Source organism: Leptopilina boulardi, unplaced genomic scaffold (genome assembly GCF_019393585.1).
Source record: "Leptopilina boulardi isolate dan_hultmark-lab unplaced genomic scaffold, ZJU_Lbou_2.1 LbouV2_98, whole genome shotgun sequence".
Lineage (NCBI taxonomy): Eukaryota > Metazoa > Arthropoda > Insecta > Hymenoptera > Figitidae > Leptopilina > Leptopilina boulardi.
Window position 1 is genome coordinate 20458 of NW_026138047.1, and position 17391 is coordinate 37848.

General features: G+C 30.7%; 2 protein-coding genes across 4 annotated transcripts in view; both read right to left on the reverse strand.

Annotated features, from left to right (window-relative positions):
- Nucleotides 1-10336: 10336 nt before the first annotated feature.
- LOC127290976 (uncharacterized) overlaps nt 10337-17391 on the reverse strand; it is a 112181-nt gene continuing 105126 nt past the window's right edge. For all 3 annotated transcript variants that reach the window (XM_051319841.1, XM_051319839.1, XM_051319840.1), the window contains 2 exons: nt 12075-12233; nt 10337-11671 (listed from right to left, as the gene is read on the reverse strand). In XM_051319841.1, coding sequence (XP_051175798.1) covers nt 10644-11671; nt 12075-12147 — 1101 coding nt within the window. In that variant the 5' untranslated portion in view covers nt 12148-12233 and the 3' untranslated portion in view covers nt 10337-10643. The remainder of the gene's footprint in view (nt 11672-12074; nt 12234-17391) is intronic.
- Nucleotides 13800-15806, reverse strand: LOC127290977 (uncharacterized). The gene is made up of 4 exons (XM_051319842.1): nt 15617-15806; nt 14914-15263; nt 14607-14826; nt 13800-14221 (listed from the first exon to the last, which is right to left on the reverse strand). The coding sequence occupies exons 2-4, from the start codon at nt 15005-15007 to the stop codon at nt 13879-13881; spliced, it is 657 nt and encodes a 218-aa protein (XP_051175799.1). The 5' UTR covers nt 15008-15263; nt 15617-15806; the 3' UTR covers nt 13800-13878.

Below are 17391 nucleotides of genomic sequence, written 5' to 3' on the forward strand. Positions count from 1 at the left end.
AAACTGATTGTTACTTTTGTTCCTTTGAAACTTTAGGGCTTACAAATAAGAGCAAACACTCCGACTCAGTACAGTACCCTTCTGTCCAATCTGTAACATTTCCCGTTGTAAATAAAGAAAAAGCACAGAACTCAATACATTTTGAAAGTGTTATCACAGATAGACAGGAATCTACTGACACTGAGAAAATGACAGATGAATTAACCATTGAAACATATAATTCTGAGATAAAAAAAGGTTTTTTCACTCAGGATGAGTTAAATGATTTAGTTCGTGACTTGGGCCTCTCGAAAGAAAGTTCGGAGCTTTTAGCTTCTAGATTAAAAGAAAAAGGATGCTTAGCTTCTAAAACTAAAGTCACATTTTATCGTGATCGAGATCTTTCATTTAGGAAATTTTTTACTAAAGAAGAAGATTTGGTTTACTGTAATAATGTTGAAGGATTAGTAAATGAGATTGGAAGCATAACTTAGGTTCCTTCTGACTGGCGTCTCTTTATTGATTTATCAGTGAGAAGCTTAAAAGCGGTGTTACTGCACAATGGTAATACCTATGCTTCCATTCCTGTTGCGCACTCAATTAATTTGAAGGAAGAATATGTAAACCTAGACCTTGTTTTGAAGAAATTAATGTACGATGATCATAAGTGGAAACTGTGTGGCGACCTCAAGATTATGACAATTTTGTTAGGACAGCAAGCGGGTTTTACTAAGTTTCCATGCTTCCTGTGTGAATGAGATAGTGGCTCACGCCAAGAACATTATATCAGAAAAGAGTGGCCTCGAAGAGCAGCTTTGGTACCTGGTCAGAAAAATGTTATACTAGAAAGCTTGATACCAACTGAGTTAGTTTTACTTTCTCCGTTGCATATAAAACTTGGCGGGATAAAGCAGTTGGTGAAAGCACTGAAAGTTAGAGACAGTGAGGCTTTTAAGTATGTTTTTATTAAATTTCTTAAGCTTTCAGAAGCTAAAATAAAAGAAGGCGTTTTTGACGGTCCACAAATAAGATCCCTATTGTCAGACAAAGTTTTTGAGAGCAAAATGACGACTAAAGAAAGGGCTGCGTGGCAAAGTTTCAAAGATTTAGCAACTAAATTCCTGGGCAATACAAAAGATAGTAACTACAAAACTATTGTCGAAAATCTCTTGATAAATTATAAAAATATTGGCTGCCTAATGAACTTGAAACTTCATTGTCTGCATTCTCACCTTGACTATTTTCCAGAAAATTTAGGCGACTTCAGCGAAGAGCAAGGTGAGAGATTTCATCAAGACATAAAAGAGATGGAAAAAAGGTATTAAGGTGTCTGGGATGAAAATATGCTGGCTGACTATTGCTGGTGCTTAAAAAGGGATATGAAAGTTGCACACAAAAGAAAATCTATACGAAGATCGTTTGATACTAAAAATATAAATCCTTAGGAAGCGAATGTCCTTTTCAGGAGTTTCCCTGAATTGAATTAAACAACTTCCTGAAAAATATAAAATTAAAGAAGCAATTTCAATCAGTCCTTTTTAGGACTCTGTCTCAACTGAATGTAACTGCTTTCTCAAAAATCTAAATCCTGAAGAAGCGAATTTCATCAGTCCTTTTCAGGACTTTGTCTCAATTGAATTAAACTACTTCTTCAAAAATATAAAATCGGAGAAGCGATTTCAATCAGTCCTTTTCAGGACTTCGCCTTTACTGAATTAACCTACTTCTTCGAAAATATAAAACCCTAGGAAGCAATTTCAATTAGTCGTTTTCAGAACTTTGTCTCTACTTAGCTAAACTACCACAAGAAGATAAAATCCGAGAGAGCACTTTTCATCGTATCATCTTCAGAATTTTTCCCTACACTACTTTAGCAATTTAACAGTTTGAGTAGTTGTCAGCTTCATGTACCATATAATTAGACTTTTATGCGGGTTATTTTTTAGTTTTTGGTACATTCTTAAAGTGGTCATATCTATTACTACATATTCTAATTTTAGTATTTACGCTGAAGGTTTGATATCTTATATTTAGGTTTTTTAAAAGAGTTGTTTTGCATAAAAATCGTACAAAAGTATCGCAAAACTATTTCTACTACAATCTGGATGCTAAAAAACTTAGCAAGAGTTTTTTTCAATTTTTGAGCTAAAGGGTTGACGTTTTTTTTTTTTGGGGGGGGGGGTTGAGAAGGGTTGGTTTTCGCTTATATTTATTGGGAGTAATATTAATTGCATTTAGCGAAAGGCTTCATTTTAAACAAGTCATCAGAAGAAATATTAAAATTATAAAAATTAGTACTTATGTATGAAGGTTGATATTTGCAAAACAGGGTGCTTTTTAGGGGTGGTTTGGGGTCAAAATTTTCGATTGTAAAATAAAGTATAAATATATATATGAGGCATTCTTTGTCAACGCGGACACCCCTCTCACCCAAATTCTTTTCATTTTAAATTCATGTTTAATGGCTTAAATTTTAGTTAAAGGAATATACTTTTGAAATCTGAGTGGCATATATCCAAAAACAAAATATAGGATCCAATATAATGGTTATTCTTTAAATTTACCAATAAAAAGTTACTCTAATTCATTTTGAACAATTAAAAAAGTAATGTTTGAGGCCTTTTTAGCCCTTTGTTTTTGGATATATGCCACTCAGATTTCAAAAGTATATTCCTTTAACTAAAATTTAAGCCATTAAACATGAATTTAAAATGAAAAGAATTTGGGCGAGAGGGGGGTGTCCGCGTTGACAAAGAATGCCTCATATATATTTGTAATTTTTGAAGTTTAAGAAATTTACCGCCCAGAGATAGGTTAGTTTTTGCATTAAGGGTTGTTTTTAAGGGTGTTTTTAAAATTCCTTAAGGGTAAAATAATGTACACAATTTATATGTTATTAAATCTATCAAATATACACTAAAAATTTGTATCCTAATTGCATTTGCTTGAAAGAATCGGTTTTATAAAGTAAATTTTAAGAAATTTGTTTAAATAATCAAAAATTTGTTATTAAAAAAAATCCTGACGTGATGGAGACAAACGGACAACGGATTTGAATTCAGCGACCAAAAATGCTTTAGGATTACATACTCCGGTTCCGTATGAGTAAAAAAAAATTTTTGTGGTCCTGTGTTATTTGTGCACCTTAATTTGAAATTAAATATCTACTGAGGATTTATTTAAAACTAAGTTAACATTCTATATGTTAAAAATTAACTTACAGAAACTAAGTAAATTATACTTGACTTAAAAAATGTTTTAATCACGACATATCTATGAAGGCAGATTCCACGACCGATTGAATCTTCCACGATCAATATTATTTTAGCATTATGAAACTAAATTTAAATAGATTCTGAGAACTTAATTAAAATTATATTAACTTTTTGTATGTCTAAGCTTTGCAATCGAAAAATAAACAAATTATATTTAACATAAAACAATGTTTATAATCATGACATATCTATAATGACAGATTCCACGACCGATTAATTTTTCCTCGACCAATATTATTTGTGCACCTTAAATTGAAATTTAATATCTACTAAGGATTTATTTAAACCTACGTTAACATTCTGTATGATAAAAATTAGCTTTTAGAAAGTAAGTAAATTAGATTTAACCTAGAACAATGTTTATAATCATGATATATCTATAATGACAGATTCCACGACCGATTAATTTTTCCTCGACCAATATTATTTGTGCACCTTAAATTGAAATTTAAATGCTTCTGAGAATAAATTTAAAATTATTTTAACATTCCGCATGTTGAAAAGAAGCGTTTAGAAAATAAATAAATTATATTTGACATTGTTTGGAGAATATCAATTTATTTTAAGATAGACCACAAAAAAATGAAACACACAAAAAAATACACAAAATATCAGTTTATTGTTCTGTTATTAAAACAAATAGAATTAAAACATAAATTATACAAATTGAGCTTTTTTCAAAAGAACAAAGATAACCCTCTGGAAGGTCGATAATTGTCCCTTGCAGGGATAACTACACTCATAAGGGCCCACAAGGGAGAGACTTAGCACATAAAAGGGACCTTGCCAGAATGTTATGCACATTTCTTTATTGTATAAATTCTATTTCAAGATTAAGATAGCAATATTGTAAGGAAAACTCAGAACTTATAAACGTACTTGATTGAGAATACTCTTGTAGGAGTTGCAACTTTTGCGAGGAGTTAACTAGTACCGATGTTGATACAGGCTCCATATGCTTTAAATCTGCATAAATTTGAAGAAATTCACTGTAGGCTTCTTTCAATTTAGGATCTCTGTTTATCCGCGACATTAATTTAAAAAGCATTTTTATTGCATTTTTCCTTGAAGCTGCCAACAGTGATGCTGATTTTTTGAGAGGATAACGTACGATGTATTGACCATTTTTATCTCGAGTATGTGTTGTTCTAAAGTGATCTTCACATTCTTGTTCTTCTTTTGAGAGAACAGATGAGTTAGAAGTGGGTATATCATCCAGTTTCCAAAATTGTTGAAGAAGATCATAAAGTTCCTCGTCGAGTGACACGTGATAACTTTCAGTAGTCATAATTGAGGGTGAAGAACTTGATGGACCAAAAAGTATCCACCCAAAGCTTGTTGCTTGAGCAGTTGGAGAAGAGGAAGTTCCACGACGAATTCCTTCTTCCAAAATCAATCCATAGTAATCCGCTCCGATGATTATATCAATCTCGCTGGACGAGGTGATATCAGGATCAGCAAGCTAAAGATCATTAAGATGTGTCCATTCAACGTTGTTCATTATTGTAGATGCGAAGCGCGTTGTTAATTTGGGTAAGATATAAGTTCTCATTTTGAGTTTTGTTGAGGATTTGAAGTGAGGGTTTAAGTTGATCGAGACAAGGCCACGAGTTCGGCCAGCCTTCACAGCACCAATTCCCATTAAAGGAATAGATGTATGTTGACGAGCAAGTTTCAAGGCCTGTACAAGGTTCTCTGAAATAAATGAAATTTGAGAACCGGGATCAACTAACGCTCTAACCTTGAGCCGTTCCCCTTTATCAGACGCGACATGTAGTTGAATAGTTGCTAATATAGTTTTGGAAGGGGAAGAGGTTTGATTCACTGAAGCACAGTTCACTTGAGCACTTCAGTCTGATGAAGAAATTTCATTGCTTTTCATAGAAGATTTTTCCGAATTTTCTTTAATCACTCGATGAATGCTTGTGTGATGTTTCTGAACACATTTCAAACATCTTCGTGTAGAGAGGCAATGAGCAGCCCGATGTGATCCAAGACAATTGAAACATAACCTATTATTTTTCACTAATTCGGTACGATCTTTAACAGTTTTTCCCATATATTCCGGACACTTACTTATATAATGTTCTCCTAAACATATGGAACACTGATTATTTTTCTGTTGATCTTCTGATGCTAGATTCACTTTTGCAGGTTGCGAACTTGAAGTATTTCCCGGTTTACGCGATTTTTCTACGGCTTTAAGGGTCAGAAGTCTGGTGAGCAAAAATTCAATAAGTTTTTTCCAAGTCGGAGGGTCTTGAGAAGAGCCTAAATGAAGCTCCTAAGCCTTAATTGACTCGCAATCCAATTTTTGAACTGTTAGAAAAACGAAGAAATCATCTTGCATATCCACTGGACGACCGAGAGTTTCTAACGATCGATGAATTTGCATGACAGAAGTATATAAATTTTCCATTTCTCCAGATGATTCCTTTGTCATTCGTTTGAGTGTAATAAAGGAATACAAAGCTGAATTTACTAATAGTCGTTTATTTTCATAGACTGCGACTAAAGAATCCCATGCTTTCTGAAAGTTGTCATTTGTTAAAGTTGTATTTTTCAACAAATGAGCTGCAGTTCCTTTAAGACATTGTTTTAAATAGTGTAATTTCCATACGGGTGATAAAGATAAGTTTGATATTACCATAGAATCAAACAAATCTTTAAAGGGTAACCATTCTGAGGGAGCACCATCAAAACTAGGTAAATTTAAATAAGGCAAACGCGGACCGGAATGATTACTTGAGGGGAAAGTTGACACTTGTGAAACTGATTGAACTGAGGGGGAACGTGTATCCTTTTTTATGCGATGAAGCATCGAATCCATAGTCTCTAACGCCTCGAGATATGCTTCCTGCGTGACATTAAATAATTTTTCAGTGAAATACAGGCGTTAAAGAATGTAGTCCTTATCTCGAGAAGTTAATTGACGGACAGCAATTTTAATTGCGTCATTTTTCACAGTAAACTTATTCCACTCTTCTTGAAGGGCGGTTTTTCGCGTTTCAATACGATATGATCACACATTAGGCACACCAACACTCGTTAAATTTGCAACTGCACTAGATATAAAATCCATATGCGACACTTGATCTTCAAGATGATTCTTTATATGAGACACTCTCATTTTCAAAAAATGGTAATTAGTACCACTTACAATGTTAATTAAAACTTTCACTTTATATCCGGCTCGAAGGACCAAAAATGTTTGGAGAATATCAATTTATTTTAAGAAAGACCACAAAAAAATAAAACACACAAAATATCAGTTTATTGTTCTGTTATTAAAACAAATAGAATTAAAACATAAATTATACAATTTGAGCTTTTTTCAAAAGAACAAAGATAACCCTCTGGAAGGTCGATAATTGTCCCTTGCAGGGATAACTACACTCATAAGGGCCCACAAGGGAGAGACTTAGCACATTTTTACATAAAAGGGACCTTGCCAGAATGTAATGCACTTTTCTTTATTGTATAAATTCTATTTCAAGATTGAGATAGCAATATTGTAAGGAAAACTCAGAACTTATAAACGTACTTGATTGAGAATACTCTTGTAGGAGTTACAACTTTTGCGAGGAGTTAACTAGTACTTAGGCAAAAGCGAACTGAGCGGTCGATTTGAGAAAAAGGGCCTTATCCTTTACTCAGTGTACAAAATGTGAGAAAAGAGGGGGAAAAGCAAAGTTTTCTGTAATAATTTAGTTTCCGTGTTTTAGGAAGAAACTTGCAAACCTGATAAGATGCGCCCGCCAGGGTCGATCGCAGGCAATATCATAAAAAAGGGCTGCGCTCGGCTCTGGCCAGCACATGTTAACACATGTTTTGCAGTTTTCCATTGACTTTTGTTAGTTAGATTTATGTATAAAAAAAGAAAAGAGAAAGTTTCAAACACCGAGAGAAAATCGGTTTTTACTTAAACTTTTGAGTTTTCAAATTTATAACATTTAGAAAATTCGTAAGAGAATGATTTTTTGGCTTAATCTTTTAAATCTATCTTTAAACAGACATAAAACAATGTTTATAATTATGACATATATGTGATGACAGAATCCACGACTGATTAATTTTTCCACGACCAATATTATTTGTGCACCTTAACTTGAAATTTAAATGCTTCTGAGAATAAATTTAAAATTATTTTAACATTCTGCATATTGAAAAGAAGCGTTTAGAAAATAAATAAATTATATTTGACATAAAACAATGTTTATAATCATGACATATCTATAATGACAGATTCCACGACCGATTAATTTTTCCTCGACCAATATTATTTGTGCTCCTTAAATTGAAATTTAATATCTACTAAGGATTTATTTAAAACTATGTTAACATTCTATATGTTAAAAATTAGCTTTTAGAGAGTAAGTAAATTATATTAAACATAAAACAATGTTTATAATCATGACATATCTATAATGACAGATTCCACGACCGATTAATTTTTCCTCGACCAATATTATTTGTGCACCTTAATTTGAAATTTAATATCTACTAAGGATTTATTTAAAACTATGTTAACATTCTGTATGTTAAAAATTTGCTTTCAGAAAGTAAGTAAATTATATTGGACTCAAAAAATGTTTTAATCATGACATATCTATAATGGCAGATTCCACGACCGATTGAATCTTCCACGACCAACATTATTTTAGCATTATGAAACTAAATTTAAATAGCATCTGAGAACTTAATTACAATTATAATAACTTTTTGTATGTCTAAGCTTTGCAATCGAAAAATAAACAAATTATATTTAACATAAGACAATGTTTATAATCATGACATATCTGTGATGACAGATTCCACGACCGATTAATTTTTCCACGATCAATATTATTTGTGCACCATAAATTGTAATTTAATATCTACTAAGGATTTATTTAAAACTATGTTAACATTCTGTATGTTAAAAATTTGCTTTCAGAAAGTAAGTAAATTATATTGGACTCAAAAAATGTTTTAATCATGACATATCTATAATGGCAGATTCCACGACCAATTGAATCTTCCACGACCAATATTATTTGTGCACCTTAAATTGAAATTTAATATCTAATGAGGATTTATTTACAACTATTTTAACATTCTGTATGTTAAAAATTAGCTTTTAGAGAGTAAGTAAATTATATTAAACATAAAACAATGTTTATAATCATGACATATCTATAATGACAGATTCCACGACCGATTAATTTTTCCTCGACCAATCTTATTTGTGCACCTTAATTTGAAATTTAATATTTACTGAGGATTTATTTAAAACTAAGTTAACATTCTATATGTTAAAAATTAGCTTTCAGAAAGTAAGTAAATTATACTTGACTTAAAAAATGTTTTAATCATGACATATCTATAAAGGCAGATTCCACGACCAATTGAATCTTCCACGACCAACATTATTTTAGCATTATTAAAGTAAATTTAAATAGCTTCTGAGAACTTAATTACAATTATAATAACTTTTTGTATGTCTAAGCTTTGCAATCGAAAAATAAACAAATTATATTTAACATAAAACAATGTTTATAATCATGACATATCTGTGATGACAGATTCCACGACCGATTAATTTTTCCACGACCAATATTATTTGTGCACCTTAAATTGTAATTTAAATGCTTCTAAAAATAAATTTAAAATTATTTTAACATTCTGCATGTTGAAAAGAAGCGTTTAGAAAATAAATAAATTATATTAGACATAACACAATGTTTATAATTATGACATATCTATAATGACAGATTCCACGACCGATTAATTTTTCGTCGATCAATATTATTTGTGCACCTTAATTTGAAATTTAATATCTACTAAGGATTTATTTAAATATATGTTAATATTTTGTATGTTAAAAATTAGCTTTTAGAAAGTAAGTAAATTATATTTGACTTAAAAAATGTTGTAAATGTTTTTTCTTTATGTAGACTTAATAAAATTAATTAATTGATGATTGGTCATCTATGATTATGTTTTACGTTTTATTGTCAATGTGTTCTTGTGGTGTATTCCACTACCAGGGCGTATTTAATTATAGTAGGCGTAACACATGATAGTGGTGGGGTGGTAGTGGATTTGACAATTTGATACATAAACAGGACTGCGGTCGTTGAATCCACTAATTCATGCACAATGGCATTTTTTACGCGGTCGTGGAACCACACGTTACACATAAAGTTTTTCCACGACCGGCGTGGAACCTGCCACTGGTCGTGGTATCTGCCATTCCATGACAGGAATGGACGTGGAACCTGCCATTAGACATATATATATATATATATACTATATTATATTTCAAACATATTTTAGATATATTTTCATCATTCCCCATTCCTGAGGTATCTACTTCTGATGCACCCACTGTTGGAAGTATGTTGCCTACTGCTTCTTCAACCGAGAATAATTTCTTGGAAAAAAAAGATGATAAGAAGGGAAAGGCTTGTGGTGCTGCTGGATGCTTGGAAGCGCATTCCTAAAGACCGAAAATGGACATGCTACAACGAATTACAAGAATTATTTAAAAATAAATAACAAAAAAGGACTTTTTGTTTTAAACGATTTCCGAGTAATTTCCGATTAATTTTTCATAATATTGTCTGTTATATTGAATTCACCATTTTCATTGTTTGAAAACGGAGTTAGAATTCTTAATTTTTTTTTGTTTTCTTTTGTAAGGAAAAATGTGTTTAATAAATTAAATTTTATTTAATAAATGCAATTTTATGAACGAAATAGCTCATCGTTGTATTTTTAGCGCATAAGTGATGTCGTAAATTTTAAAAAATAGATACTAATTTAAAAAACAATAATAATGTAATTTGTAACGTAAACTTATTGGGATTAAATTAGAATTTTTATGTTTAAATGTCATTATCCTTTATTTATTATAATAAACTTTACTAAAAGTTTTTAAACCAAATAATTTTGAAGAGTACAAACGTTTAATTTTTTTTAGATACAAACACATAATTAGAAGTAATAATATAAATTAACAAAACATCACGCACAAAACATAAATTATACGATTTTTTTCTTCATCGTCGGAAGAATCAATAGAATAAAATGCGTGAAAAGAAAGTACTTGTGAATGTACTTATGCTACCTTATTATTAATGATAATAAACATTATTAACATTTTTTTAACAAAAAAAAATAAATAGTATAAACGTTTAATTATTATTACCGCGCATTAAAATGCGAAAACAAATGATAAAATTTTTTCTCGACCGTCGAAATAACTAATAGAAAAATGCGCAAAGAGAAAGTACTTGATTTAATCAGTTTGATATTTTAGCATTATTTTTATCACATTGTTGAAAAAATTTGCTTGTTCCTCGTCATTCAATAAATCCCATTCATGAAGAAATAAATTTCTTCAATTTATTTGTCCCTTCTCAACTGATTTTCCAAGACTTGCTTTTGTATAATCATACAACTGGTGAAACATGTGGTTACTTCATGCAAATCTTGTCTTGATGCTTTTAAAGTTTCGGCTATAGTAGTATTGTTTGTCATTGCCCTAGACTTTCGTCTGGCAAACCGATCCACTGGCGGGACAATCTTGGCTTTTTTTGCTACATCGTTTGTCGGAATATCCTGTACTCTAGAATGTTTTCGAGATAGTGATGGATCAACAAATGTTGATGAAAATGTCGACGCTTGCACTAAAGGTAATGCGATAGAACCAGCAGTAGAATTCGGTGAATATCGGTAAGAAGAGAATGGGGTAGAAAATTCTTGTGAAGTTGCATGAAACGCCCAAGGTTCTGATCTAGATGTAGAATTCAGAGGAAATGAAGCAGGTGATGATTGGTAACCAGGAGATAGCGCTTGCAATGGAGACAATTGGGCAGGACATTCTTGGCGAGTGACCGAACTCGGCGAAGGAACACTAGGTGCTGCTCGTAATAAAGAAAATGGCCCTGAATCCGTTCGAACCGTTGAAGGTACTTGGTGAGTGACAGAACTCGACAAAGGAACTTCAGGTGCTGCTCGCAATGAAGAAAAAAGCTTTGAATCCGTTCCAGAAACTGCCGATGTTTCCGTTGATGAAAGTTGCATTGGAGGCAATGGCGTAGAGCATTCTCGACGTAATGCAGAAATCGGTGATAATTGATGAGGAGAGAATGACGCTAAATTTTCATTTGGTGTAGGGTCGTCATCAATCGTAATAATCTCGTTATCATAGTTAAGAATGTCATAATCCATGTAATCTACCTCATCTTTAATGATATCTTCATTTTCAAAAGCATAGTTTTCTGCAATTCTCTCCATATCGTATGATGTGGAGGCGTATGATGTTGAGGCACCTGATGTTGAGGCACCTGATATTGAGTGTGTCTCCATACTTGCATGTAAATCAGGTAAATTCTGACAAGATGAATTTGACAGTTCGACCAAACTAACATCTGTAAAAAATGAATATTTGCTCTGGTTACAAATTGTGTTCATTTTTAAGAAAATAGGCCTAAGGTGTAGGGATTAAATTAATAAACAACAGTTTTTGGAATGAAACTCCATTGTTTACATAATGCTTTAATAATTTCATTAAATGTTATTAAAAATGTTTCAGAATTAAAATAATAAAAATCAGTAATACCGTGCAGATGTAATAAAAATTCAAATTCATGTTTTCTTAAACGATTTTAAAGTCACATTCAAAATTATAAAGCAATGATCAATATTTAGTTTATATTACAATGCAGAATTAGATATTTGTATAATTTTATTAAAGAATTTGGAAACAGTTTGAAAAATGTTATGCTTTGAAACCTGAGAAAATTTCTTTAAAAAAATGGGGAAATTACACACCTGGCACTGAAAGCTGAGAATGAACACTGCTACCTCCTTTTTGCATTTTACTGTGCTGAACTATGAATTGCATGTCGCCGTATAAATACCAGTTAACATTCAAATTTTTATAGTGTATATTAAATGATTTTCTCAACTGGCTCCATGGTTTTTGAGGATCTGTTGAGTGAAAGAAATTCTATATATATATATATATATTTATTTATAAAATTCTGACGAGAATTGAATTTAAAGAAATTTTTAATTCATGTTTCCTTTATAACAAATTAATTTTTTAAGAACTTCATTAAAATATTTAAAAATAATTTATTGTGTCATGAATTGCAATTGCAAATTTTGAACATTAAATTTTTGAAAAACATTAAAATATTAAAAATAATTTAAAGAGAAGTGAAGAATCTTATAGATAAAAAATTTCCAGAATAATTGATTTTTGAATAAGTTATAACATAACATTTTTGAAAATAATTGCATTTGAAGAGATTTCGAATGTGAAATTACGTAAAATAATGCTTCAATTATGAAAACTTTTTTTACAAAACAATTTAATTGGCGAATAGTTTGAAATATAAATATTCAAAATAAAATTCTTTCAAGAAGATAAATTTTGTACTCAAGAAAATCATTTTTTTTTAAATTTTCTACAATAGAGAAAGTCGCATTTCATTGAAATATAAGCTGAAAAAGTTCCATTTTAAAAAAAGATGTGAAAGCAAAAAAAAAGTTATACTATTTAAGATCTGAAAACTATTTGAAAATTACCGGATTGTTTTTTCAAATTCCTTATTTATTAACTCTCATTCACTTGCAATTTGACTCATTAATAAACAAGATCATCTACTGATCGGGCAACAAAACTTTTGTTTTGTTTTATTTTCTACTTTTTAAAACAAAAACCTCAAATTATCTAGCTTCTGTCTTTGTGATGAAAAAAGCCTTTCATTTTGTTTTGTTCTCCAGTTAATAACAAAGCAAAACAAAGTTTTGTACAGATTAAAACCATAGGTAATATTTGAAATTACTGATTTGTATAAAAAAAATTTTTAATTAAAAATACATAAATATAATAAACTACCTGGAATAGGAATTCCGCTATCTTTTAATAATTTAGCAATAAAAGCCCACGTGCGTTCAACACTTCCAGATTGGGATAATTGTTGCACGTGTTTGATGTACAAACCCGGATTTTGAAACACCATTTGCACTAGTAATTTGTCATTTTGCTCTCTAAGCAATTTGTCTCTGTTTTTAAACATGATTATTGAAAAATTTTAAATATTAAAATCACAACAAATCACGACAAAATCTTAAAAAAGTACCCTAAAAATACTCGCGTATCAAAATTAAATGCAATTGATTGTAATTATTGATATTTTAAATTTTGACTAAAATGTTTAAATCCGACATTTTATAATTGCAATTTACAATTGCTTTATTCTGACGTTAAATTTTTAATCAGACACCCCAAAAATACCCCTGAATAAATTTTTAGCAATTGGTTGCAGTTATTAGATTTATTCGATTTTATTGCCCCCAAAAATTGTTTTACTGATATTAGTTGTAATCAGCTAATAATTTTTGCAAAATTATGCTAAAATGTGACTAAATTATAAGTGATGTCGTATTATAGAAAGTTCAGAAGCAATTTATTGAAAAATGAACAATTTGAAAATTTTTGATTTTTCGAATTTTTTTTAAAAATGGCATATTTCCCGTTCTAATTAAATGTTTTCTCTTTATTGACATTTGAAATATACAGATTTCATTATTAAGTAAATAATTAAATAATAAGTGCAGTAACACCTCACAGATAACGGAGTACACCTTCAGGAGAAGAAAAGTAAGCCGCTAATGTGTCTCGCCGTTGATAAACATCGTCAGGACCAACGTATTCATTTTGAACGTTTCGGTTTCGAGCTGCACGAATTGCACCATCGCCTTCAGCGACCCGAACGGGAACATTGTAACGTTTGTTCTCTGGAGGGTTCATTAATTCGTAGGTGCGCACAAAATTGTGTAAGCATACTAATGCTTGAATGATGCTTATCGAATGCTTCAAGGAGAAATCAAGCCGGTCGTTCAAAACTTGAAATTTGTTGCCCCGAATTCCGAAGGCATCTTCGATGCAATTTCTTGCCCTAAACAACCTGCAATAAAAACAAAAATATTTTTTCGATTTAGTTGATATAATTTTTTTATCACATTAAAAACCATTATATTTTATTTTACATAAAGGAATACATAAATAAATACTTTTCCTTTATTTTGTCCTTACTTTTCTTTAAACTTCTATGAAGGATTGAAATTTCAAATTTAATTATCAATGATATTTTCCCTTACTAAACAAATTTCCTAAATTTTTCCTAACAACTGGCCACCTTGATTATGAATCAAAATAATTATAATTGCTGCGAAAAATAAATTTTTAAACTAATTTTTAGCAGGGAAACAATTTACGTTTCTATGGACAAAATTATGAAGTAAAAGAAAGAAATGAAGAATGATGCGGATTATTGAAAATAAATAAATTACCTTCTATTGAATGTAATTTCTTCAGGTGTTAGATGGACGTTTCTATTGTACGGAATCATGAAGTACGGCTTCATGTCAAAAATGGCATCTCCAATGAAAAAATATGGCATTCTGATGTTTGTTCGCGGAAGATTACTGGCTTCAGGAAGGTCGACTTCATTATTTTCAAGCGCATGATACAGTTGGGTTTCCCGAAAAGTCGACAAGTCGCTGCTAGTACCTAAGGAGTTAAAAAAATATATAATTATTGTAATGTAAGCAGCATTCATAAGTTAATAATTTTGATTGTATTTAAAATTTTTTTTACCAAAATCGCCTATGTTTACCCACGTAAAACGGTAAAAAGCATCACATATCGCCAGGACTTTGAAGCTTAAAAACTTTTTATAGTTATAGAACATACTGCCTGAGCGCGGAGGAGATCTAATTCTTATCTCTTTGCCGTCCAAAGCTGCTAAACAATTAGGAAAATTCCACCTTGTTTGGAAGCCCTAAGCGACAATAGATAGTTCCTCAGCAGATTTCCAAGCCAGATATATTTGCGACAACACTTCCCAAATTAGTGGGCAAACTTCGTGTATAATTGTGTAGGTGGTACTTTTACCCACGCGAAAAAGATTTGCCAAGGAGAACATACTGTCTCCGTGACCAAGGTAGCTGTAATACGACAATCAACTATTAACATTTTTACATTCCTTGAAATCACTATGAGAAACAATGACTTTATCCATAAAATGTTGCCAAATATTAAATAAAAATTTACGATATTTGGTAACTGTTTTCGTTAAAAAATTAAATATTCTTATAACAAATTGTGAATATATTCATGACTTCTACAAATGTTAATTTTCCCCGGAGAATATGATGCATCGAAAAAATTATACGAAAGTAGAAGACAATATGCATCAAGTGATGCACGTATAACTCATTATTTCTTGTTTAAAGATAAAGAGTAATAAATACATCAATTTTTGAATTTTTAAAATGATTTGGAAAAATGATTCACTTACTTTAATGTGAGCACAAGTCTTAATTCCCCACTGAGAGGTCTCCGCAAACTGGTTTTCAGGAGTCTTTCATACAATAAATTGTATAATACACGAAAACATTGAAGATCCATCCTGACCATATTGTAAAATTCTTCCGAGTCATTATTTGCAAAGTACAGGAACAACATTTCATAGGCTCCGTAATTGTCACGCATGAAATTAGTAATATGTGGCCTCACGTGCCACCGTCAATTGCCTCTTCTCTCTTCTTCCCGAGACCTCACTACTAATTCCATCAGATTTAGCCAGTGGTACATTATCACCACAATAAAAAAATATCGTAACATTTTTCTGTAAAAAAATATTAATTTAACTCTTATATTTAATGGGTCATTCTATTGTATGTTACCTAAAGTCTATTTTTAGAAAAATTAAATAAACCGTTAGAATGATTTTTAGTATAAGTACAATTTATTTTTGGCAATAATCTTATGTAACCTTCATTTTTAAATTGCAGTGAACCTTTAAAATCGTTTCTTCAAAAACATTTTAAAAATTCAATGATCATAAATCGTAGCTCGTTTTTAATATAAAAAATCGGACAAGTTCGAGTTACACTCGCACAGAAACCTAGGGTTTCGTACACACATCAGACAATCGCATCGTATAAAAAATTTTTATTTTTTGAAATTCAATTCTCAAAGTTCAAAAATTTTAATTTTTCGAAAAAGAATTATTTGAATTAACTTTTAATAGTCTTCAATATAATTTTATCAAAAATAACCCGTAAAAATACATCAGAATACCAAATTCTAGTCCGTTTGGTTGAAAATTTTAAAATTGAAATGAAAAGAGACCATTTCTGACAATAATTTACAAAAAAAAAATTTTCGAATAAATCGCCCGAACAGTCGTTCAACACTTGTTCCGAATGACTTAAAAAATAAGTTAAGTTTAAAAATTAATTGTCACGTAGTATTTTGGCTTGTTTTACACAATAATAAATAAATATTAGTAAATTATATTGCTTTCGAACAAAAATAAGTAAAAACATATCTATACCATCTGAATTATTTTTGTGCTCATTTATTATATTGGCATTGCTATAAAAAATCTTTTTTCCGCGTTAAACTGCAATTGAAAACCTAATTTCAACACGAAACATAAAAAGTGGTTTGTATTAACAGTTAATCTTATTTATTGTGTCTATTTTTTTACAAAAATTACAAGCATGTGGATTATTACTGAGAAAAAAGGTTTACATTTATAAAAATAAATAAGTACTCAAGAAGAACAAGTTTAACATTAAAATATTTATAGCTTGCTTACCTTAAAAAACGATGAGGCGGCAGCAGCAACAACAACAATAACGCGACTAATTATTTATCGTGTATTTACCGCATGAGCACATGAGCACATAACCACAATCACGAGATCGAGATCAGAAGAAATTTCTTTTTCATTTCTCAATCAGCGACAGTTGGCAACAACATGCGCGCGCATCCATCTCCAAGGGACTTGGACTTGGACTTGCTTTTGGAGGTATTGTAGAAGCTCCATGACACAACATACGCCTACATGCAAAAAAGTATAAACTAATAATTGAATTCCTTTGCATTTAAACAAATCGATTTGTATATATAAAGAATAGATTTGATTTAAATTTTAAGAATAAATAAAAATTAAAAAATTAAAAATTCATGTTTTAGCTAAAAAAATTTGTGTTTTTAGGGTTCCGTACTCGGTTCGGAACCCTATTAATATCGGTTTTTTTGAAATCGTGTACCACCCCCCTA